We start from the raw sequence: 25,632 nt of genomic DNA, 5'->3' as shown, positions 1-25,632 counted from the left end.
GCAGCGTCGCGCTCTCTCATCTCTCCCTCTTCCCTTCCTCCCTCCTTCCCAGAAGCACAGGCCTCTTGTTTGAGCTCTCATTTCCTTTGGTTTCTCATCTCATTTCAAACCTGACGCCACAGGGGCAACGTTTTAGCCGAAGGTGGGCCTGAAAACATGTCGCTGCGCTGTGATTGGATATACAAACAGATTATGCAGCCCACTGCTGAACCCTGACCCGACCCGTTTCCTTTCCCCTTCCACTAGATGGAGTGACACTACTTGTGACGTGTTCAATGATGCTAAATCAATGGCCACTTGGAGATGAATCATTACAATTTTATTTCTTATTGTATAACTCATGCGAAAAACATAACGAGCACATATTGCCATATTCGCTATGTAATTTTATAATTGTAAAAAAAATCTATTTGATCATTTCATTTGTTTTTTTATGTTGAGATTGGCATCTTTGGACGGTGTAGTGTATAATCCCAACCATGAACTTCATCCAGAGCAGTGTCATCACACGCCAATTACAGCTGTCTTTCTGGGAAGCCACCAAGAGCTTTCCACAACTGGATTGTGCAACATTTACCTTTTTATTTTATTTTATTATTATTATTTTCAAAATTATTCAAGCTCTGTTTGGTTGTTGATCATTGCTAGACAACCATTTTCAGGTCTTTCCATAGGTTCTAAAGCAGATTTAAATCAAAACTGTAACATTCACTGTCCTCTTAGTAAGCAACTCAAGTGTTGATTGTCCTGCTGAAAGATGAATTCATCTTCCAGTGTCTGATAGAAAGCAGACTGAACCAGGTTTTCCTCTAGGATTTTGCCTGTGCTCCATTTATTTTTTTATCCTGGAAAAACACCCTAGTTAATGATTACAAGCAGATCCATAACATGATCCAGCCACCACTATGCTTGAAAATGTGAAGAGTGGTACTCATTAATGTGTTGTATTGGATTTGCCCAAAAAGTAACACGTTGTATTCAGGACAAACAATGAATTGCTTTGCTACTTTTTTTTGTTTGCAGTATTACTTGAGTGCCGTGTTGTGAACAGACTGCATGTTTTGGACAATTTGTATTCTGTACAGGCTTCCATTTCACTCTGTCAATTTAGTATTGTGGAGTAACTACGTCGTTCCGTCCTCGATTTTTCTCCTATCACAGCCATTAAACTATGACTGTTTTAAAGTCACCTTTGGCCTTGTGGTGAAATCCCTGAATGGTTTCTCTCCTTTAGATGAGGTGGTCATTAAAAAATCACTATTGCGCATGCAAACCTTTTAAGCAAAAGTGAACTTATTTAGACTTGCCATAACAAAGTGGTTGAATACTTATTGACTCAAGGCATTTCAGCTTTTCATTTGTAAAAACAAAAATACAATAAAAAAATAATTCCACTTTGACATTATGGGGTATTGAGTGTATGTGTGTAGTAGACCAGTGACGATCTCAATTTAATCCATTTTAAATTCAGACTGTTACACAACTAAATGTGGATAAAGTCGAGGGGTGTGAATACTTTCTGAAGGCACTGTACACATAACTAGGAATAAAGTCACATAATAAACAGTACCAGCAGCATATGTGATGAGTCAAAGTTAGTGCATAAAGGGTCAATGCAGGTAGTCCGGGTAGCTATTTGGTTAACTATTCAACTAACTATTTATCAGTCTTATGGCTTGGGTGTAGAAGCTGTTTAGGGACCTGTTGATTCCAGACTTGGTGCATCGGTACCATGTGGAGGATGAATCAGAATTAGTTGGGTAACATAGATAAATAAGATGTTTTATTCACATAATATTCTTATGTGAGATACTTGTCATTAGAATGTATCCTTTTGGACTATAGTGTTGGCAGTTGCACTTTTTTCTAAGCTGGGGCTCAGTCATTTGGGGCCCAGAGAGGGGAGAGGTCAGGCTTGTCTTTTACATGTCTCTGGTGCTATGCAGAATATCAGAAAGGGAGAGGTCAGAATGGAACATTGTCTTCATATGTGAATGTATCTGTTAAACCATGTGAAGGGATGGCGTGATTAAGGGGGAACCAATTACTTGTTTCCACAATGTCTGTGCGCAAGTCACTCCCCTCAGTGAGCTTGTCCAGGAGTGGGGTCAAGAGTGGGTTTACTTGAGATGGGAGTATCTAGTTGACAATTGATATATGCCATTGAATGAGTTGGTGTTTTTGTACTATGAAGTACCAGGAACGAGATTAGAACCTCGTTTTAGAGACCAAACTGAACGATAATTTATAGCGAATGCTATCTGGCTATGGGATACTCCTCTCTCAAGTAAAAGTCTTTCTTTGTGAACTGTTCCTAAGATCTGTGGTTCATCATGTAAGTTGAGAGGGGTGTATCTTGGCTATAAAAGATATTTGTATTCTTCTGTAGGGACTCTCAGAATTCATTATAGACACTGAATTGATCTGAGAGTCAAAAGGCTAAAGCTTAAAGCTCATTAAAGATGAAGTTTAAGTGTAACTGACTGGTGTGTAGTTTGTAACTCTCCTCATTTGGTAATACAGGAAAATGCCATCACAACCACTAGTCTATGACTTGGGTGGCTGGAGTCTTTGACAATTTTTACGGCCTTCCCCTGGTATAGAGCTCCTGGATGGCAACCAGTCAAGATGCTCTCCATGGTGCAGCTGTATAACTTTTTGAGGATGTGAGGGCCCATGCCAAATCTTTTCAGCCTCCTGAGGGGTAAAAGGTGTTGTGGTGCCCTCTTCATGACTGTGTTGGTGTGTTTTGGACCATGATAGATGTTGAATTATGACTCTAATCACAAAAAGGTAGACATGTAAGCTCTGGCATCTCATTTTCTGTGCTTCCCGTTAGTGGAGTGATGCTAATTGCCCACAACGTCTCCCTATCAAAATTACAGTCATAAAAAAACGAATGGCTGGTGTGTTGTTACATTGACAATAATAACAGTGTAGGCCTAGGTAACATGGCTGGGGTGCTCAAGGGGCGCGCTGTTCTTAATGCTTGTACTTCTGCTTTGAGGACTAGCAAAGGCTTTATACTTTCAATGCTTGTCGCACATGCATTATGTATGCAGCTAACCCTCGACTGGTTCTCAACTCTGGAGTGTCGTATTTCAGCATCACACTTAGCTTGATGTAATATTTCAACCTGCTCCACTTTATGTGATTTCTAAGTAAAGTTGCGAATAGAGTATATTAGATGCCTTCCCCTTGCCTTGTGGCTTTTTGGATGTCGTCTCTGAATTGTTTATGCATTGTTGCAGCCAAGAGACATTTCAGGCCATCATGTCTTGGCACTTATTAGGACGGCTCCACTGCCACATTTTAATGTTTTGATCTCATTCTCTTTAATGAATTGGGTTGTTCCCTAAAATGAGCCCCCTTTAAGTGGAAATTGTGTACAAATATAGAATTTTAAAAGCCTGTTTATATTAAATGAAGTGCCCTTTTTAATATAGACGACATGGAAAATTCAATAAATCTGACATGCCCCTCTGTGCATCCTCTGACTTCTAGGAAGTTTTTATAACCCACTTCAATCCAACATTTCTCCAAGTTTCATTATCGAGCCCTAGTTATTTAGTTGCTTTGACAGTTATTTATGAAGATTATTTATTGCATGTTATTAGTGATTCATTTTAAGGAAGAGAAAAAACCTGTTCCACATTTTTTAAAGTCAACCTTTTTACGTGAACTGAACTCTTGTTTTAATATGGTGAAACTATTCCTTTTTACGTTTAAAAAAACAAACAGACATTGAACATATAATAGTCAAATCCTAGTGTAAAAGCAGGTGAGCTCAGCTGGTTCTACTCTTTTTGGACATTTTCTGGTGTTTTGTGATAAAGTAAGCGGTGTCAAGTATTACACGTCAGACAGGCTAGACATTTTTTAACAATTACATTTTTTTCTGAAGCTTGCATTTGATTGCCCCGCCCTGTTGCACACAAAAGGATTTATGGCTGATATAAGATGACGTCGTCAACCCTTTTACTTTATTTGGTACTTAATAGGCACTTTATGTCACTCATTTAACATCTTGAGATGGGGAAGAGTGCTTTTTATTAAGTTGAAAGTGCTCTTTATGACTGTTAACATTTGTTGAAATAAAACTTTTTTTTGTTTTTTCCCCCCACCAAAATGTACACTTCTCAAAAGGCACCCAAATTGGTGGAACAAACCCAATTTGCATTTGGTTTGCACACCTTCCTCTCACTTTTCACTTTTTTAGTCATATTTCTGTCAGGTTAGTTAGCCCTATTTCCTGCAAGGGCTTTATATCGGGTGAGAGGCTATTGATGTTCTGGGGATTATTTTTCTCACAGATGCCCAAATAGACTGAGGAATGTTGTGATGAGTATCAACGTGTGGTGGTGGTTGCCCCTGCGAGCCAGTGCCATGCTCTTCCAGCTTCGAATAGAAGTGCCGTGGATAAATCCAAGGCGATTTCCCATCTTCTCTCCTGTGTCAGAAGCAGTTGTGTGCCCTGTCGAGAAGCCAATTAAACTTGAACCAAGCCACAGTGCGAAGATAAATGTGTTTAGTATTTTGACTGGTTTGTGTCACCGACCTTCCTGGCCTTTTGTTAAACTGTAGCATAGCCAAGGTTTCAAGTTTCCCCATAACCACAAAAATCCATTGTAAGACTATTTAAGATGTTGGCTATTGGCCTTGCTCTTTGCATTTTGTATTTTAAAAACATCTCGTTTTTGTCTCTGGTTGGTTGAGATTCTGGGTTTTTAGCGAATGCATCAGTGCTCCAGTCCATCTCCTCTCTCGCGCGCTTTTTCTATCAACTTCTCTCTCCTTGTCTCCCGCCTTCCCGCTCAGACCCTCTGTGTCCATGTGGGGGGGGGGGGGGGGGGGGGGGGGGGGGGCTGGCAGCACTAGCACACTATTTGGGAGACAGAAATACTAATGAATATCCACCAACAAACTTCATTCTAGAGCTGGCTGAATATGTTTTGACGTACAACTATTTCAGGTTGGATGATGAATACTACCTCCAAACGAATGGAACATCGATGGGCTCTACATTTGCTCCGAGCTATGCCAACCTCTATATGGGTCTTTTTGAAGAACGTTTTGTTAATAATGAAAACGAGAATCCATTTTTGAATAAAGTCCTGAAGTGGTAGTGATATATTGACGACAATGTTTGTATATGGGAAGGAACTGAAGAAGAACTGAACTGTCAGATTTTATGGCACTACTCAATGACATTGGCCCTAATCTCAAATTCACTATTGAACGTGACACTCAACGTGTTCATTATCTCGGTATGTGGATTGAGAAATCAGATGGAACCCTGTTTACAACTCTGTATAGAAAAGAAGCGGACAGAAATACTCTATTACAGGGTGATAGCTTCCACCCTGAGCCATTAAAAAGGGGACTTCCAAGAAGCCAGTTTTTTTGATTGTGCCGTATATGCCACTCCACAGAGGATTATCTAGAAAAAGCAGCGGAGATGCGCATTAGGTTTCTAAGAAGAGGCTATTCGTCACAATGTGTGGATGAAGTTCATCATTTGGCATTGGGGAAAACTCGAGATGAACTGCTAACAAAAAAGACCCGCTAAAGAACACTCCGTAATGTTCACAACCACATATACTTTGAATTTGCGAAAAGGGGGAGGTGTGGTCAAGAAACACGGGCATATTTTATCATCGGACCCAGCCTTGCCGGCTGAATTTAAATATCAACCACTTATTTTGTATAGGAGAAGTCGCAATTTACGCGATAAATTGGTTCACGCCAACTGCCAGCCACAAAAGAAAATCAGCCAAGCTCTTTTACGCCCTCTTCCAAATGGTAGCTATAAATGCAGAGGAGGCGCACAGTGCAACAATATGATGAAGTGTGAATATTTCTGCCACCCACACACAGGAAAACGGTTCCAAATAAATGACATTATTACGTGTTCCACCACCCGTGTTATTTACATGATTAAATGTCCATGTGGGCTCTGTTGTGTCGGTAAAACCACCCGCTCTCTCAAACAGAGAATTAGTTCAATCAGGAGAAACGACAGGCATTATCCAGTCGCTGTACATTTCAATGACCTGAAACATGACATTTCCACATTTTTAGATTTTGTGGCATAGAGAAAGTTAAGATATCAGACAGGGGAGGGGATATTAATAATACTCTGAGTAAAAGAGAACGTTTTGGGATTTTCACCCTCCAAACATTATTTCCTAAAGGACTTAATGATGAAATGCCTATGTATGTTATGTTGTGAATTTGAACATGAAATATGTGTCTATTGTAGATTACGTTTTCCGTACGATGTACCAAATGACTAATGAAAACTTGCTATGTCCTCATTGAGGTTTTACAGACATGTTCAATACGCCTTATTTATACACTTTTGTAATATTTATGAAATGCATATTGTTATATTTGGTAGCACTTATTTGTGTTTCCTTTGCCTCCAACCCCCTTCGATGTGTAGAACGGATGTGGGCGGGGCCAGGTCTACATAAGGGTGCAAATTTCTAAAAAATCACAAAAGCTTTGACGAAGGCCGTGAGGCCGATACGTAAGCTTATTAAATATCGGTGATACTATCAAGAGCAGTGTGCGGTTTCCTTTTTCCTTTATCTTGTTCAATTGTTGCCATGCACCTGCAAATAAGATTGCTCAGATGTGCGAGTGCCTTTTGAATTTTCCAAATTTTTATTCTAAAATGTATTAAATATTTTTTTCCCTCATCAATCTACACGCAATACCCCATAATGACAAAGCAAAAACAGGTTTACATTTTTTTTGTAAATGTATTCAAAATATAAAATCAAACCTTATTTACATATGTTTTCAGACCCTTTGCTATGAGACTCGAAATTGGGCTCAGGTGCGTCCTGTTTCTATTGGTTATCCTCGATATTTCTCAACTTGATTGGAGTCCACCTGTCGTAAATTCAATTGATTGGACATGATTTGGAAAGGCACACACCTGTCTAAGGTCCCACAGTTGACAGTGCATGTCAGACAAATACCAAGCCATGAGGTTGAAGGAATTGTCCGTAGAGCTCCAAGACTGGATTGTGTCAAGGCACAGATCTGGGGAAGGGTACCAAATAATTTCTGCAGCATTGAAGGTCCCAAGAAACACAATGGCCTCCATTATTCTTAAATGTATGAAGTTTGGAACCACCAAGACTCTTCCTAGAGCTGTCCGCCCAGCCAAACTGAGCAATCGGGGGAGAAGGTCCTTGGTCAGAGAGGTAACCAAGAACCCGATGGTCACTCTGACAGAGCTCCAGAGTTCCTCTGTGGGGATGGAGAACCTTCCAGAAAGACAACCAATTCTGCAGCACTCCACCAATCAGGCCTTTATGGTGGAGTGGCCAGACAGAAGCCACTCCTCAGTAAAAGGCACAAAAAGCCCGCTTGGAGTTTGCCAAAAAGCGCACAAAGTACTCCCATACCATGAGAAACAAGATTCGCGTCACGTCTGGAGGAAACCTGGCACATCCCTACGATGAAGAACGGTGGCAGTATGCTGTGGGGATGTTTTTCAGTGGCAGGGACTGGGAGACTAGTCAGGATCAAGGGAAAGATGAACAAAGCGAAGTACAGAGCTCCTTGATGAAAACCTGCTCCAGAGTGCTCAGGACCTCAGACTGGGGTGAAGGTTCACCTTCCAACAGGACAACGACCCTAAGCACACAGCTAAGACAACGCAGGAGTGGCTTCGGGACAAGTCTCAATCTCCTTGAGTGGCCCAACCAGAGCGCAGACTTGAACCCGATCGAACATCTCTGCAGAGACCTGAAAGTAGCTGTGCAGCGACGCTCCCCATCCAACCTGACCGAGCTTGAGAGGATCTGCAGAGAAGAATGGGCGAAACTCCCCAAATACAGGTGTGACAAGCTTGTAGCGTTATACCCAAGAAGACTCAAGGCTGTAATTGCTGCCGATGGTTCTTCAACAAAGTACTGAGTAAAGGGTCTGAATACTTATCCCATTTACATATTTCAGTTTTATATACATTTGCAAAAATGTCTAAGCCTGTTTTTGCTTTGTCATTATGGGGTATTGTGTATAGATTTGGGGAATAATTATTATTTGTAATATTTTTTTGAATAAGTCTAACGTAATAAAATGTGGACAAGGGGTCTCGAATGCACTGTATATGCTCTCCCCCTGTCCCCGTCAGTCTTCGCAAGCCAGCTGTGGCCAAGATGTCCAGTACACTGTAGCTCCTTTTCTGTTCGTCTGTCAGAGTATCACGGGTAACCTTCTTTTATTGCCAATTTAAAGTCTGGGGAGGTGCCCCTCCTATTGTGACTTTTTGTGTCCTTTATTTTAATCTGATGGACAGAATTATGGTTTGCCTTAAAGGAACGAAGGTCATATCAGACCCATGTTTGTCTCTGCAGCATTACTGCCGTCGTTAGATTTCCTAACCTTGTTTTATCACCCATTGGGGGGGGAAAAAAGAGTCTTAATGTATTATTAGATTCTCAGTCCATCTTCTTTCCTTGCGCATAGAAAGCTATTTTGTTGGTTCTAGTCCAAGTTAAATGATGACGAACAAGGGATGTACTTGACCATGAGAGTTCGAGGAGAATGGGGGGGGCATGGAGGAGTTTAAAAGCAACACACACTCACTCAACACTGGGGACATTAGACATAAGGATAATAGTGACATCTCCCACATCAATCATACCAGTTGACCGGAGCCTAGCGGTAATTGCGTAAATGGAATCAGTAGGGTGGGGATTTGGATTCTACTCTGGGTGCCGCCCACACACTAGAGGGGATTGAGGAGCAGATTAAAGTGACGAGAGGTCAATGTTAAAAATCTGGGAAAGGGACGTTGGGGCCGGGAATTCCAATATAAATGTAAAGCAGACTGGGTGCAAAAGTGAGGGCCGTTCTGCTCCATTTGAGTCTGACACGAGCACAGTTGCGCTCAGGTAGACAGTGACACACGTGTATGCGCGAATGGTAATTTCTGTGCCTTCACCGCAAATCTCTTTCCACTCATAGACTGGATATGCCTCTGACAATGATGGACACGATCTTGGTTCAGCAGGAGTATGACTGTCCACGGACTGCTTAAAACACATCTAAGGGACGTAGGCCACAAGAAGTGATTTTATGCTTTTCAGACAGCTTGGTAAACAATGAGGCTAAATAAACAGGAGAACATCAGACAAAGGAGCGAGGACAATGTTGCTTCCTAGGTGCTCTCTGCTGGATTTGTTCTAATGCATCAAATTGCCTTTGTGCTTCTCCAAGTCAGACCCGTTTTGAATACATCCTTCAAATCCTCTCCTTTCACCAAGGGATTATGTCTGGGTGTTCTTTTTATCCCCCCCCCCCCCACAACTAGGAACACAACCAACCACACACAAAGAAACCTAGCACATCCTTTTAACCCGGTTAAACGCTGTTGTAGAGTCCTTTCTCACACCACAACCACGTGGAACCAGGTTAGATTTTAATGGGGTTTGTGGGTCGCTGAGTGCACCTGCTCTCTGTCTCGCTCAAGCCCCTCACAAGGGAATGCAGGGGCCTAGCTCAGCAGGCTAGCCACCACAACCCAATGTTATTTAAACTTCCATTATGGGTATGAAGTGGGAAGTGTCAATCCTCGTGATGCGGATGAGGGGGACCTATACTGTATGGAATCCCATCACAATGAAGAGCTGCAGGCCAAACAGCTGGGCCTGCTCCTGTCACAGCCACGTCAGGATTATTCCATCCCCGCAAATCTAATATGTCTCCACCTCTTTCTCTCTCCCACATTCCCCTTTTTCCTTGGACCACAGCACAGCTGTGGATTTTCCAATCTATCACACTGCCAGACTCATCCTACATTCTAGAAAATGACACCCTAAGATTCATTATTTGATTCAATCATGTATCTGGGAACGTAAATGAGGGTGTTGTTTGGCCCCAGGCTTTCCTTTTAGATTATCTTCCATTGGTGACTGCACTCCTGACTAGCTGGCTCGGCTTCATTTCAGGGCCTGGAACATTTTTGAGTTGCGTTCAGGGACGTGTTGTTGGTATTGGACAGAAGTCGTGCTCACGTTTTTGTTTGTGAGCAGTTTAAATTGAGTTCTGGACTTTGGTTTGGCCGCCTGAGGGCTGTTCCTAGTGCGTGTCATTTGTCCATTCCTGGAACTCTAATCATATTTAATATCTCTTTCACTGGCATTCTGCTAACTACAATCCATCTCTAGTCATGCTGCTCCTCTCCTTTCTCCAAGTGCAATCTGGAGTTCTCCGACCTGCCCCCATCTATCCTGTCACACACACCACACACACACACACAGGTTGACTCAAGGCCATGTGACGGATACTCTTGTTATGTTCTCTCATGTACTCCTATATTGAATTCTAAACTGGTGTCTTGGAAGCACATTTCGATTTGGTTGCGTCTTCAGATGTGCCAGTCCAATTCCTTTTACAGCGATGCGTGGTTTGATAGCAGGAGAGGTGTCGGAATTATGGCTGTCTTGTCTTTGTCCATGTTTTTATTCGGATTGATTCCAAAACAACCCTATTACCAGGTTTCTCTTGGCTCTCGCTTATGCACTCTTCAGTCTGAGTTACCTTCCTCCTTAACGCCCTTGTTCCTGTGTTCTCTTCTCCCCCAGTGCTTGACATGGCACGCCACGTGCCCCTGTACCGGGCGCTGCTGGAGCTGCTGAGGGCCATCTCCACCTCCACGGCCCTGGTGCCCCTGCTGCTGCCTCTGTCAGGAGACCCCAGCCAGGAGGAAGAGGAGGAGGAAAGCTCCGAGGGACAGACGTCTGTGGGCATGCTGCTGGCCAAGATGAAGACCTGCGTGGACACCTACACGAACCGCCTCAGGTGGGGACTTAGACGGACAGAGTAAGAATATACAAAATAAGCAAAGAATAAAGTCTTACTGCCCATTTAATCAATGTAAATTGATGTTTTCAGCTGAGCATTAGCGTTTCAGGGGGGTTCAAATCCTGGGCCAGCCTCCTCGACCGTGAGTCATCAGCCGTAGTGAGCCTGTAGACCTGACCTGTGGGTCTGTGACCTTCCATTATTAATCACAGCCCCAAAGTGTGTAGGAAGTCCATGTTATTCTGCCTCAACAGCACAATTAACAGTTTGTGTAAAGGATCCTTAACCCCTCTCATATACCCCCCCCCCCCCCCCCCCCCCCCCAATCCAGCCCAGTGCTGAGCTTTACGCAAAGACCAGGACACTTCAGAGGAGCCAAGGCACTCTTAACCTCTTCCTAGCCTCTATGCTAGCTACACACATCCGCCCAGTGCGCGGAATCATCGGTATTCCGTGGGATCCCATCCGAGGAGTCGATATTTAAAGGATGTGACCCATGCGTGGTTAGACGTGGAGACGTATCAAACCGTTCCAGCGCATGTACGATTCCCACAGACATGCATGTCTCCTTCCTGGTGGCATATTATGAATTTAATGCTCCAGCTGGGTGTTATTTTTAGAAGGCACAGCCCATCCCTCTTGAATGTCCCACCAACAAACATGCTAGGACCCATGACAGTTATTTTCAAAATGTACAGCAGAATAGCCAATCTGCCCTGGGAGACTCTGACAGACCTACCTGGTGATCTGTACCCCTGCTGCTTATCAGCAACACAATTAGGATTACTGTCTGAGGATGGTCCAGCATGAAGCTGTGGTTTCTTCACCAGTGATAGGGGGTGAGGAAGGAAAATGCCCTGCTATCGGCTCCGTCAGGCCTCAGCGATAATGCATTCATAAGCATCATATCCACAGGCATTACATCAGGCTGGACTCTGAGGGCTGAGGTCCAGACACACCGAGAGAGTTCTAATGAAAGCAGGGCCTTGGGGCGGTTGGGACAGCTGGGCATCCACAGCAGAGCGTTAGGCATTCTCTTCAACTGTCTCTCCCCATCTGTGTCCAGCCTGCCAAGGCCTGTGTTGGCCGCCTGGCCTGCAATGGAATGGAATGAAATGGCCGATGAGGACGTGGGGTGGGGGGAGGGGGGTTGGTGACAGAAGACCTTCGCTGACTGTCCTTGGTGGAGCAGAGGGGCGAGAAAGGGGAGGGAACTTGGCGGCTGTTCAACTTTACAAAAGGTCATGTGGAAAGTGTCTTTTTCAGCCACCCATCAGCAAGGCCACGGAATCCATTCTCCTCTCAGCTCCCACAGCGTTTTTATGCACAAGGTTAAAGGACTGTTTACGTCCCTCGTGTATTTCAGCCACCTCTGGGGTTTTCCACTTAACCCAGGAGTTTTGATGCAGGGACTTGTTTTAACTGGAGGTTTATTCAATGTCTGGTTTAGTTCCCATACAAACCTCCATAGAAATTGGTCTCTGCTTACCTAGTTGTGAGCGCCAAGTTATTTATGCCGCAAGTCTTCACAAAACTGGTTAAAGTATTCATGGCACCTGGACAGAGGAATGGTGTCCTTACCACTTCGTTACGTTTGTCTGAACATTGGGTCAGATGGTCTTTGCTTCTTGGTTTTGAGGCTTCACCGTTGGATGCACACCCCTTTTAACAGAGCATGAAAAATACTGGGAATGGGTATATCAATTCTGCTCCAGGATTGTGGCTCACTGGGCAATATGCTCCTTTTCAGATGGACACGGGTATCATCTACAGAACCGCCCGAAATGTTTAATTGTTGCACTGTAGAGCACTCCTTAGGACCATTGAACATTTCTATTCCAATCAGTAATGTGGTCGCCTCAGATTTCCTTCCGTGATTGAATGCAATGCAACTAAACTAGCGATATATGTCACTGCAGGCGAGGATTATGTTGATTTACTGAACTCCTCTTTTTGTTATTCAGGTCAAAGAAAGACAAGGCAAAAGGCGTGGTGAAGCCTGATAGCTCAGACCCAGAGCCTGAGGGCCTGACCCTGCTGGTGCCTGACATCCAGAGGACGGCTGAGATTGTCTACGCTGCCACCACCAGCCTACGGCATGCAAACCAGGGTAAGGCTGGCCGCACACACGTCACTCTCTGGCCTAGGGCCAAACCATGCTGAGCAAGGGGACTATTACTCTGGACCCTCCTTGGCTATTTTTACAGACATTTATTGTAATGCGAAGTGACACAGTAAAATGTTAGCCAGTGCCTTTTTAAAGGTTGTCTGGTTTTGGCTCTTTCAAAGGATTTTCTCCCCCTCCCCCTAGAAGTTCGACTGAATTATTTCAGCAGGTCCCAAATGTCTTCCCACTCTACATTTTTCTCGCTACCTCTCCCTTTTGTCCTGTGTGTTCTTGGGACAAGGACAAGAAAATGGGTCTCTTAAGTTGAGTCTCCACAAGTACAAATTCCATGGGCTGTCATTGACTTGGAGCCTTTTAAGTCTCAATTTGATCTTAATCAAGGAAACGCGTCCTGTTTTAGGCCTGAACATCCCTTACCCAACTCCAACCCCACTCCGTCACTGACAGGTTAAAAGTTAACCCGTTCTCTTACATCGCTTTGATGCTAAATAGAGACGTATGTTCTATTGTGGCCACCTGTTGTCCATGCAGCTCTTCTGTCCGCGTCCCTACGGTGCAGGGAGACCCATAGTGGAGACAATCACGAGAAGGACAGGAGGGTTTGTTAGTGAGAGGGCATCGGGTCATAAAACTCACTGTCAGGGAGCTCCAGCCAGCCGTTACTCACCGTTGCTGAAGAAAGCTGCCTATCAATGCGTCTGATGTATGATTGACCGTAATGCCGCCGCCCCCCCTCCCCGGTAGCTCCCGGTGGCTCTCTTGTAGTCAGCCACATCAATGGCGCTCTATTGGGGGATGGGGGCGGGAATTCTCAGATCAATGCAGCCGTCACTTTACACAAGGAAATTCGTATGATAATGGCCACTGGATTTATGTTCCAAAGGGGAATGGGCAGCATAGAGGGCTGGGCCGATATGCAATTGTTTTAATTCGTCTTTAAAACGGCCCAGCGAAAGGCTTACGAGGAGGCGGGCGTTTTAAAGCTCTGTTCCTACAGCCTAGTATTAGACTGGTTAAACTGGGAAACTGTTCCAAGAAATATTGATAACCAACGCTAACGTGCCAACAGAAATGAGAGTAAATAAAGTATCGACGGGCCCGTTTTTTTTAATGTCCCCCTTGCATCCTTAAGTCTGGTCGTAATAGGCCAGTAAAATGCACCAGTAATTTAATGGGAGGTACATCTGTCCAGGTAGCAGTAACTAAAGCAGAGGATGAGAGCGGGGCTGGGGTGCTATAAATAGACAGTTAATTATGTGAATGCATTAACTGCTTTCTATCCCATCTCTCGACTGTCGGTGCGAAAATTGGTGGCCGTTTCCATTGTCATTTGTCTTGGACATGGTTTTAGCTGTCGACAAGACCCAGACGAAATTGGAGGGTTTGGGGGTGGGAGAAGTCCATGTTTGCATCTCCAACTGATTGCAGATTCATTCATCAATATGAGCGGGAGGATAAGGAGGTCTGACAAACCCTGCCATTAGCTGCGGGGTTTGTCATATTCTGAGATAATCTTGTTGAACCGAAGAGGAATATGGCTTGAATATGAATTTTTGTGTTTTCGATATTAATTGATTTAGTCGGCGTGGACTAGGTAGTAATATCAATGAAGCGGTGACCTCAGCAGTCCTTTATCACAGTGTGGTTTGTTTGTTTGTTTGCCAGGAAGATTAATGTAAAGATGGTAGGTCTGGACCCAGATGCAGGCAAGCCAGGCTCTCAAACAGGGATGACTTTGAACCTGCCATGGTAACAAGGTTTTCTTTTTATCTCTCCCTCCATCAGAGAGGAAGTTGGCCGAGTCCTCGAAGAAGGCAACAACCAGACCCAAACCCATGTCCATCCTACGCTCACTGGAGGAGAAGTACGTGGCCATCATGAAGAAGCTCCAGTTTGGTGAGTGCTTTAAGTTTCTGTGCGTTTGTGTTCAGTGTGTGGTGTACAGTTGAGCCAGTTGTGGTTTGGTAGATACAGTATGTTGGTAATGTGGGGGTTTCTTTTCAAGACAGAGGAGGAATGCTTAGACATACTAGAGGCAGGGCTCTTCACTCTGAGGCTGGCTGTTAGTTGGTCTCTCCCTCCTCAGTGCACGTAATGCCCAGAACACAGCAGCAGCACAGCCCCAAACCCCCTCCTACCTCTTTCTGAAATGATAGATAACGCAGTCCTGCCGCCTGTCTGCAGGGAGGAAGGTATTTTCTGTCTGTCACTTCTCATCCTGCCACGCCGTGGTTGATTACGGGACTTTTGTTGTGCCCGCAATTGATTTTTTTGCGAGCGGCACACGTCTAAAGTAACCGCAAGTGACATGAATGTAAACGGGCTTGCTCTGGCCCAAGTACAAGAGCGAGACGGCGACGAGCCAAGGTATCAAGGCAGGAACCCCGGTGTGGAATATGATTAAAGGACATAGGGGCCATGTCATTACTGAATAGAGATTTACTGCCAGATGCGTACTAGTTCATCCAAGTGGGAGGATATTAGCATGATATGCCAACAGGGTGTTTGTTTCATGCCTTTTATTCTTTGATGTGGAGTGAACCATGTGAAAGTGTTTAAACCTTCCCTACAGCAGTCCCAGTAGGTATTGACGTTAATACCCGTGTTGGGTCTCTCCCTGGCAGACACCTTTGAGATGGTCTCGGAGGACGATGACGGGAAGCTGGTGTTCAAGGTGAACTACCACTACATGTCTCAGGTGAAGAACGCCAGCGACGCCAACAGCGCTGCCCGGGCCCGCCGCCTGGCACAGGAGGCCGTCACGCTCTCCACCTCGCTGCCCCTCTCCTCCTCCTCCAGCGTCTTTGTCCGCTGCGACGAAGAACGACTGGACATCATGAAGGTACAGATGTATACTGCCCTGTCCTCTACGGTCCTCTGTGCTGTACCGTCTATACTCAGTCACACGTCCCATTCTCTTAGGACTATTTTACACCTACAGTAATCAATCCACTTGATTTGATATTGTACACACCTTTCAGCATGTCTTTTACACGCCCAATCCACCTAGCCTATCACCCCCCCCCCTCCCCCCCGTTTTATACATACAGTACTAGCCACTCACATTTACGTAATCATCTATAGAAGTGATATCTGTTCATTGGTATTCAAGGTGTTTATGAAATGCCTTTACCGGAGACCTCATCTGTCTGATTCAGAGATGCCCTCAGGGCATGATGGCCAGCTGATGATGATGATGATTGAGATGCTTGTAAAAGGGAGCAGGGTGTTTCCAGTACTGTTCCAGTCAAATGGATGCCGTCTGGGGCACTAAAACCTCAGGACCTGCGCTACTTGCGGTTGTTGCAGCAGGGGGTGGGGGAACGAATTTGGTCTCTTGGGGACTCTGCTTCTGGTCTTGATAGCCTATGGCTTCGCATTCCAATGGTCGTTCGGCCACTGCCGTCATTGAAAGTCTTACTCATTTTCCAATGACGTTGAATAAATGGCCCTAACCCCTTTTCTTATTAATGGCAAAGTCTCATTTGGTAAATGTCAAAACCCTCGTCTGCTAAGGTTCTATTTCTGCAAAGAACACAACTTTTGCCTTAGCAGCAGAAGAACGGACCACTAGTTGACAGAGGCTGGAGGACTTGGGGAGACATTGTGGATGTCTAGTGACCCATCTGGGGTTGTTGCCCTGTTCATTTCAAGTGTCCCCAGAGAGCCCCTGTCCTACTGGCATAGTTTGAAAAAAGGTGGGGGGGGGGGACAAATACTGCCATAGACAGTGCATTATCATTTTTTCACCGGGAGCCGTAGCATCAAGCTATCTTAGTAGACATTATTAGCAAAACCACTTGCTCCAGTTTTCCCACCTACTTCTCTGGGAAGCGCACTAAAAGTGTCTGAATGTTAATGTCGAAATCTACTTACCGCCTGAGTGACACTTGGTGCCCTCAAGCTATCTTGCGAGCGCTCTGCTGGTTTGGATAGGCATGCTCCTCCTCACACCTGACGCTGCTGAGACAGGGGTCAGTCAGTCAGTGTTTGACTTTCACCCTCCCCACACATTCTCTCCCTCTCTCACATACACCAACTACCTACCTACAGTGTGTCCGCGTCCTCTTTACCGTCACACGTCTTCTCGTATCTTCCTACCTCCCTCCCCTGGATCAGTGATTCTTAGATTTTTTTTGTTGTTGATTATTCTGTGTCTTGTTCCTGTTCCAAATCCACGCTGCCTGCTTCTCTCTGCCTCTCCTCCTCCTCCATCAGCAAGCTGCTCTCTACAGCTGGCAGCGTGGCCAGCCCCTCCTCCCCCTCCCCGTTCTCCTCCTCTACAGCTGGGAAAGCTAACCTGCCTGAAACTTCACTCAGACACCTTGTTTGTTGATGCAAGAACACAGGACACTCCCAGGATCTCCCCCTCTCCCCCTTCAGGGATGAAAGGGGATATTCACCGTTTTGATCTCACAATGTGACAGCTGTGTACAGCCAGCCGCTCCCCCGAACCAGCCATAAGCCTACTCGGCTGCTTCTCTCCGTCCGTTCTCTCTGCGCATCTCCCATCGTTTTTAAAAAATATTATTTAGCCGTGATGGTGAGCTTGGGGTGTGCAGACAGTGATGGGGTTTTGTTATGGATATGTAGATATATTCTAATTTCGCCTGTAAGGACTAGCAGGCCAATCTGACTAGTCTTCACTGTGGCGCAGCCTCGGAGTGCCACTGCCAGAGAAAAAACAGAGCACAGGGACGGTCATGCTTGCACCTTAACGTCACTGAAAGCCTCGAGTGTCTAGCCAAACCCCATTCTATTGCAAATTGGTGCACCATTTACGTATTTTTATAAACCATGTTGCGGGCCGTACGTTTTTGGTTTGATAACAAACGACCTTGTTTAGTCATGTTACCTGGCTACCTAGCTAACATGGTACCCTTTCCCTATGCACACATTTGGATTGCACAGGAAAAACAGAAAAGGGATACACTGCCTTCTCTAAGAGATGCTTATGCCTACTCAATGTCATTCATTCTAAGCTAAATCTGAAGGTGGGAAAAATCCATCTGATGTTCCTTAAATTCTGTTTGGTGTCTAACTTTTGAGAGCAGTGTGTGGGAGAGGGAGGGAGAGTGTCGGAGAGAGAGTAGAGCTTCGCTCACACCGACAGCATCCTTGCGCAAAATAGTACGCAGCATCATCTGGATATGTGTGCAACAAAAGTTCAACATTCACCTTCTGCTATCATTTCTATCAAGCCGTCTGTCTACGCATACAATTTGACGAATACGTTCGATAAATCCAACATATGCACCACACCGAACGCACTGCAACGCAATGCTGCAAGGCAAACGCAGCATTTTCATTGGAAATGAATGTAATTCTGGTGTACCAAAATGCAGTGTGTGTGTGTGTGGGAGGGAGAGTGTGTGTGTGTGGGAGGGAGAGTGTGTGTGTGTGGGAGGGAGGGAGAGTGTGTGTGGGAGGGAGAGTGTGTGTGTGTGGGAGGGAGGGAGAGTGTGTGGGAGGGAGGGAGAGTGTGTGGGAGGGAGGGAGAGTGTGTGGGAGGGAGGGAGAGTGTGTGGGAGGGAGGGAGAGTGTGTGGGAGGGAGGGAGAGTGTGTGGGAGGGAGGGAGAGTGTGTGGGAGGGAGGGAGAGTGTGTGGGAGGGAGGGAGAGTGTGTGGGAGGGAGGGAGAGTGTGTGGGAGGGAGGGAGAGTGTGTGGGAGGGAGGGAGAGTGTGTGGGAGGGAGGGAGAGTGTGTGGGAGGGAGGGAGAGTGTGTGGGAGGGAGGGAGAGTGTGTGGGAGGGAGGGAGAGTGTGTGGGAGGGAGGGAGAGTGTGTGGGAGGGAGGGAGAGTGTGTGGGAGGGAGAGGGAGAGTGTGTGTGTGTGGGAGGGAGAGGGAGAGTGTGTGTGTGTGGGAGGGAGGGAGAGTGTGTGTGTGTGGGAGGGAGGGAGAGTGTGTGGGAGGGAGGGAGAGTGTGTGGGAGGGAGGGAGAGTGTGTGGGAGGGAGGGAGAGTGTGTGGGAGGGAGGGAGAGTGTGTGGGAGGGAGGGAGAGTGTGTGGGAGGGAGGGAGAGTGTGTGGGAGGGAGGGAGAGTGTGTGGGAGGGAGGGAGAGTGTGTGGGAGGGAGGGAGAGTGTGTGGGAGGGAGGGAGAGTGTGTGGGAGGGAGGGAGAGTGTGTGGGAGGGAGGGAGAGTGTGTGGGAGGGAGGGAGAGTGTGTGTGGGAGGGAGGGAGAGTGTGTGTGGGAGGGAGGGAGAGTGTGTGTGGGAGGGAGGGAGAGTGTGTGTGTGTGGGAGGGAGAGTGTGTGTGTGGGAGGGAGAGTGTGTGTGTGTGGGAGGGAGAGTGTGTGTGTGTGGGAGGGAGAGTGTGTGTGTGTGGGAGGGAGAGTGTGTGTGTGTGGGAGGGAGAGTGTGTGTGTGTGGGAGGGAGAGTGTGTGTGTGGGAGGGAGAGTGTGTGTGTGGGAGGGAGAGTGTGTGTGTGGGAGGGAGAGTGTGTGTGGGAGGGAGTGTGTGTGTGTGTGTGTGGGAGGGAGTGTGTGGGACGGAGGGAGGGAGAGTGTGTGCGGGACGGAGGGAGGGAGAGTGTGTGCGGGACGGAGGGAGGGAGAGTGTGTGCGGGACGGAGGGAGAGTGTGTGTGCGGGTGGGAGGGAGGGAGGGTGTGCGGGTGGGAGGGAGGGAGAGTGTGCGGGTGGGAGGGAGGGAGAGTGTGCGGGTGGGAGGGAGGGAGGGAGAGTGTGTGGGTGGGAGGGAGGGAGGGAGAGTGTGTGGGTGGGAGGGAGGGAGGGAGAGTGTGTGGGTGGGAGGGAGGGAGGGAGAGTGTGTGGGTGGGAGGGAGGGAGGGAGAGTGTGTGTGGGAGGGAGAGTGTGTGTGTGTGTGTGTGGGAGGGAGTGTGTGTGTGGGAGGGAGTGTGTGTGTGTGTGTGTGTGGGAGGGAGAGTGTGTGTGGGAGGGAGAGTGTGTGTGTGGGAGGGAGAGTGTGTGTGTGGGAGGGAGAGTGTGTGTGTGGGAGGGAGAGTGTGTGTGTGGGAGGGAGAGTGTGTGTGTGGGAGGGAGAGTGAGTGTGTAAAGGCTGTGTGTAAAGTTGTCTGAAGAGTAGGATGAAGATGGTTTCATATAAACCTGGTGTGTTTCCCTGTACTGACACAATGAAAATGCAGATCATTATGCATTTATATTCCTTACTACATTCCTCCTGCCCAATCACAGGTAGGCCTGGAGATGAGTAAATCAGCTATTTTCTACAGTTAGCCCTTTCTATTATACAGTAACAAGTGCAGTGTTTCCCCTATACTAAATTTTAGCAGCACCGGGCAGGCACTGCTATATATAGTTGCCACCATTCTAATAAATATGATGGTAAAATGTTTTCAGTATATTTTTAAATTATCATCTTTGAGAACTAACGACTAGGGGATAATCTAAAATTCCAAAAATGGCATGGGGCCATCATTTGATTTTATGAGTGACTCATAAGAACATTGCATAATCCATGGCAAAATGTGTAGAATTGCAGGAAATGAGCTTTAAAACAGCTAAATTGTCTCTGCGGCCTCTACAATTTGCGGTCGGAGGCTGCTCCGTTGGCCACAGCCACTACCACACCCCGCCACCCCCACACTAACTTTGCCACCGCTGCTATAAAAAAAATCCTAAGGGAAACGCTGAAGCGTGAAGTTAAATTCAACGTGTTTTATTGAATAGAGGTGTGAATATCCGGGTCGGGGTTTTGTGCAGAAAGTATACAAAATGGGAACAGGCGTTCTGGGTGGACGGGGCAAGTCCCAATGTATCACGATACTACTCAGTATTGTGAAACTTGGCCTGGTATCACGTCATTAGTACAATCTTGGTGTTGTGACAACCTCATTCCAATTTTCTAGCAATTTACACATATTTTCTGCGTGTTTCTGTGCATATAATTTTTTGGGGGGCCCTCACCAGTTTGCATCCCTGGCCCTTCCTCCTTGGTCTAGATAGTGTCTCTCTGAGCTTGGCCCCCACAGAAACTCTGAAAGGGTTTTTTGTTTTAAAAAGCCAGAGCCAAATGCTCTTGAAACAAGGTCTCGGTGCAGTGGGTTTCAGATCAGATTAGCCCTCCGCTGTCACGGCCTTCTGCGAGCGGCTAATGCAGTAAATCACAGCCCCCCCATTCGGGCATGCCATCCTTGAGCCTGAATACCTGTGACTAGCTAATAACCCGCTACTCAGCGCGTGTGAGCAAAGAACAGAGCAGAGGGGGGAGTGCGGGCTACCTCCCCACGAGGTTTTCCCCTGTATCGATCAGACCGAGCCACTTATACAGACAAAAGGTCTTTAGTTCCTGGTCACTGAAAGCACAAGGGTATTCCTGCAGAATTACCAAGATCCCTTTTCCCTTATTTGATCCTTTTTGGGGTCTTCCCAAGCTTGTCCGTCTGTCTGCTGTTTCTTTTCTTTTCCACTTCCTGTGGTCTCCTTGATTGATTAGCTAATCTCATTTTAGTGTGGAAATGAATTGGATTTCTATAATAGCCACGAGATATTCAGACAAAAAATGCTGTCCTTTTGTGTCAGCCACCTCTAGTGGTAATGGGTGTGTTGAAGAAAAAAGGGGGTAGTGAATTGTCATTAACACCTTGTGGTCTGTGTGTTGCAGGTTCTCATCACTGGCCCGGCAGACACGCCGTACGCCAACGGCTGCTTTGAGTTTGACGTGTACTTCCCCCAGGACTACCCCAACTCCCCGCCCCTGGTCAACCTGGAGACCACCGGGGGACACAGCGTGCGCTTTAACCCAAACCTCTACAACGACGGGAAAGTCAGTCCCATATAGTTACTCAGGGTTAGGGGGTTGGTGAGGAGTTGGGTCAACTGCCTAGCTTTTAATCAACAGTTTAAGTGTTGGGGGTCTGGGTCATTTAGTGAAAAATGTTTACCGTCCCTTCAACTTTTGGCTTTCCACAAAAAGATGTCACATTTGAGTGTATATTCAGCACCAGTCTGTTCAGAGTGATCCCTCTGTGGCACCATCGACCTGTTAACCTCACAGCTTGGAGTGGAGAGAGAGAGAGCTTGATTTGAGTAGCCTTCCCTTCACACTAGTTTATTTTCGGTGTGTTGCCAAAATTAAGAAGAAGCGCACTATCCCCCCCCCCCCCCCCCACCCACCCCTCTCCCCTGGTGAAAAGCCGTGAAGGTGCTGGAGCCTGCCTCATCTGTTCTTCCTCATTAGGAAGGCTCTGACAAGGAACATCTATTTTCATAATGGAAGGAGACAGCTGCTCTAAGAATTACTGTGGGCTTTCTACAGCAGAGGTAGCACTCTGGTGAGGAGGCCAGGGCAAACTGCTTCTCAGCTTTCCCTCTGAATGAGGGATGGATTGAGGGGTGGATGGGTAGGAGGGAGGGCCTGTGGATGTTTACCTGACAGTCGTTCACTTGTCTTCAACCCTTGATCTGTTTCTGTCTTCTCCAGGTGTGTTTAAGTATCCTCAACACCTGGCACGGGAGACCAGAGGAGAAATGGAACCCTCAGACCTCTAGCTTTTTACAGGTGAGACAGAAATCCACTGTACTATACAGGGTCTGTGTTTGTTTGGTTGTTTCTGCTGTCAATACCCGAGTCCATCTCCATCAGTTGTTGGTGATGTTTGATCATCAGCCTGTGTCTGTGACCACAGGGTGTGTATTAATAGGTGGCTGTTTTGACAGGTGCCATGAAAGATCCTCCATACTGTAAAGCCATCAATAGAGTTTATGTTGGCGTGTGTGTTGTTTTTAATTTATTTAACCATTATTTAACTAGGCAAGTCAGTTTTGAACAAATTCTTATTTTCAATGATGGCCTACCCCGGACAACGCTGGGCCAATTGTGCGCCGCCCTATGGGACTACCAATCACGGCCGGTTGTGTTACAGCTTGGAATTGAACCAGGGTCTGCTGCGCCACTTGGGAGCCCAAGGCAATACCATCTCGACACCTATCACTCTGAGCTGGGCTGCTAAGGGGTTTTATCACCAGCTTTATCGTTGACTGCCAGTCTGTAGTTTGTGTCACACTGATAGTGACCTCGGGGCAAATCTCAAATAACACCCTATTCCCTATATAGTTCACTACTTTTGAGTAGTGCACTTGCACTATATGCGAAATGGGGTGATATGATTGTCTGAAGTAGTACACTGTATATGGAATATGGTGTCATTAGAGCAACAGCCCTTGGGTCGGAATGGACAAAAGTACCCGCAAAACACCAGTCTCAACATCAACAGTGAAGAGGCTACTCCAGGATGCTGGCCTTCTAGGCAGAGTTGCAAAGAAAAAGCCATTTCTCAGACTGGCCAATAAAAAAAAAATATTAAAGATGGGCAAAAGAACACAGACACTGGACAGAGGAACTCTACCTAGAAGGCCAGCATCCCAGAGTAGCCTCTTCACTGTTGACGTTTGGACTGGTGTTTTGCGGGTACTATTTAATGAAGCTGCCAGTTGAGGACTAGTGAGGTGTCTGTTTCTCAAACTAGACACTAATGTACTTGTCCTCTTGCTCAGTTGTGCACTGGGGTCTCCCACTCCTTTCTATTCTGGTTAGAGCTAGTTTGCGCTGTTCTGTGAAGGGAGACTAGTACGCAGCGTTGTACCAGATCTTCAGTTTCTTGGCAATTTCTCGCATGGAATAGCCATCATTTCTCAGAACAAGAGTAGACTGGCGCGTTTCAGAAGAAAGGTCTTTGTTTCTGGCCATTTTGAGCCTGTAATCGAACCCACAAATGCTGATCCTCCAGATACTCAACTAGTCTAAAGATAGCCAGTGTTGTTGCTTCTTTAATCAGAACAGCAGTTCTCATCTATGCTAACATAATTGCAAAAGGGTTTTCTAATGATCAATTAGCCTTTTAAAATGATAAACTTGGATTAGCTAACACAACGTGCCATTGGAAGACAGGAGTGATGGTTGCTGATAATGGGCCTCTGTACGCCTATGTAGAAAATCAGCCGTTTCCAGCTACAATAGTCAATTACAACATTAACAATGTCTACACTGTATTTCTGATCAATTTGATGTTAATTTAATGGACAAAAAATGTGCCTTTCTTTCAAAAACAAGGACATTTTTAAGTGACCACAAACTTTTGAACGGTAGGGTATATGGAGCAGAAAAGCTGTAAAAAAAAATATTTAAAAAAAGTGCTATTTGTCTTCTGAAGGGAGGAGGGAAAGAGTCATTTTCTGTGGATATTGATCTGGCAACAAGCCTAGCTAGAGTCCTTTAGAAATGGTTCCCTTTTCTAATTCCCTCATTTTCAGTGTTGGAGAGTTCATAGAGATGTCTCCATTGATTATCATTCTAGTTGGTGTCTGCCAGATCAATAATGGAAATAGCAGGCTGAATGGCGATATGGTGGAATCAAGTCAAAATCAGCCGGCCCTGATATTGGTCCTGATATCTAGTTGCGGTGAGCAGGTTGGGGAAGGGTGGGGGCTAGGAGAGGGTAGAAAGGTCACCAGGGGTCTGAGTTAGTAGACAGTGTCCCTTGGCAGTCATACAATATCAATTTCTTCATCTCCACTGATGGTTGAGGTAAGGATTGGGGAAATCTAGATCTATTGTTAGGCTGACAGCTATTTGACCGTCAGGATACACGTTGAGTGTTGTCCAGCTTGGCCTGGCAGACAGGCAGGCAGCCGTCCAGCTAGTGTCTGGCTCTGTGGTTAATATATGCTGGGCGGTGTGATGTAGCGAGCCGTGTACCCAGTCTCCTTGAGACAGCCCAGGGTATTAATTGAATTGTTAATAAAGATATATTGAAGGAGGGTGAAAAAATCATACTTTTGTCTGACGCTCCCTTAGTGTCCCCCATACATTCTGCTGCGTTGCTCATTGTGGTCTCTGCAATGTTCTCACCTATCCCCCTGCTTTTGTCTCCTCCAACTTTTCTTGCTCTCTTATCGCCCTTGCTCCCCCTCCTCTCTCTTTCTCCCCGCACACCCCCTTTGGTAACCTCCCTACAAGTGGCTGTATGTGTATTTTGTAATGATCAAATATATTCCATTAATCTCTCTCCTCCCCCTCTCTCTCGCTCTACAGGTGCTGGTATCGGTGCAGTCTCTGATCCTGGTGTCGGAGCCCTACTTCAACGAGCCGGGCTACGAGCGCTCACGCGGAACCCCCAGCGGCACGCAGAGCTCCCGCGAGTACGACGGAAACATCCGTCAGGCCTCCGTCAAGTGGGCAATGCTGGAGCAGTTACGCAACCCCTCGCCTTGCTTCAAAGAGGTGAGCGGTTAAATCTCTTTTGTTCCTAACCCCCCCCCCCCCCATACTATCCTACAGTGGCTCACCCTTTCGTACATACAATTAGGCTACCCCGCAGGTTCCCTGACACCTCAACCTGGCCCACGCCAGTGTTTAATGGCTCTCAATTCTACTGTAGTATCGTTCTTTGTCATGACAAAGCATTACGCTCACCATGCTCCCTTGTTACAGTAGCAACCAGCCTCTGCACACAAAAAAAAAACAGCAGATAAAGGACAATAAATTGTCTCCTTTGGGACGATATTAGGATAGTGGCAGATAATAAATTCACTGTTTACTATTTCCCAGGTAGATCATATCGCTCTTTTTTTAAATTTCCTCCTGTCCTTGACACGGGCCGTGCAGGCTGATAGCGTGGCAGATAGCGATCAGTCACCAACTCTGCTTAGAGAGAAGGGGGAGGGAGGGGAAGATGGTGCCTAGAAAGAGAGGG

General features: G+C 46.3%; 1 protein-coding gene across 21 annotated transcripts in view; it reads left to right on the top strand.

The window, feature by feature from the left end:
• The window catches only part of LOC129851277 (baculoviral IAP repeat-containing protein 6-like), a 143,749-nt gene that overhangs the window by 105,188 nt on the left and 12,929 nt on the right, over nt 1-25,632 (top strand). For 17 of the 21 annotated variants that reach the window (XM_055917720.1, XM_055917776.1, XM_055917814.1 and 14 more), the window contains 7 exons: nt 10,608-10,845; nt 12,792-12,937; nt 14,741-14,851; nt 15,580-15,797; nt 21,543-21,704; nt 22,362-22,439; nt 24,972-25,160. In XM_055917720.1, coding sequence (XP_055773695.1) covers nt 10,608-10,845; nt 12,792-12,937; nt 14,741-14,851; nt 15,580-15,797; nt 21,543-21,704; nt 22,362-22,439; nt 24,972-25,160 — 1,142 coding nt within the window. The remainder of the gene's footprint in view (nt 1-10,607; nt 10,846-12,791; nt 12,938-14,740; nt 14,852-15,579; nt 15,798-21,542; nt 21,705-22,361; nt 22,440-24,971; nt 25,161-25,632) is intronic. The other 4 variants (XM_055917745.1, XM_055917806.1, XM_055917868.1 and 1 more) reach the window with 1 other exon arrangement.

The sequence above is a fragment of the Salvelinus fontinalis genome, chromosome 1 (assembly GCF_029448725.1).
Source record: "Salvelinus fontinalis isolate EN_2023a chromosome 1, ASM2944872v1, whole genome shotgun sequence".
NCBI lineage: Eukaryota > Metazoa > Chordata > Actinopteri > Salmoniformes > Salmonidae > Salvelinus > Salvelinus fontinalis.
This window is presented reverse-complemented; position numbering and strand designations above follow the sequence as displayed.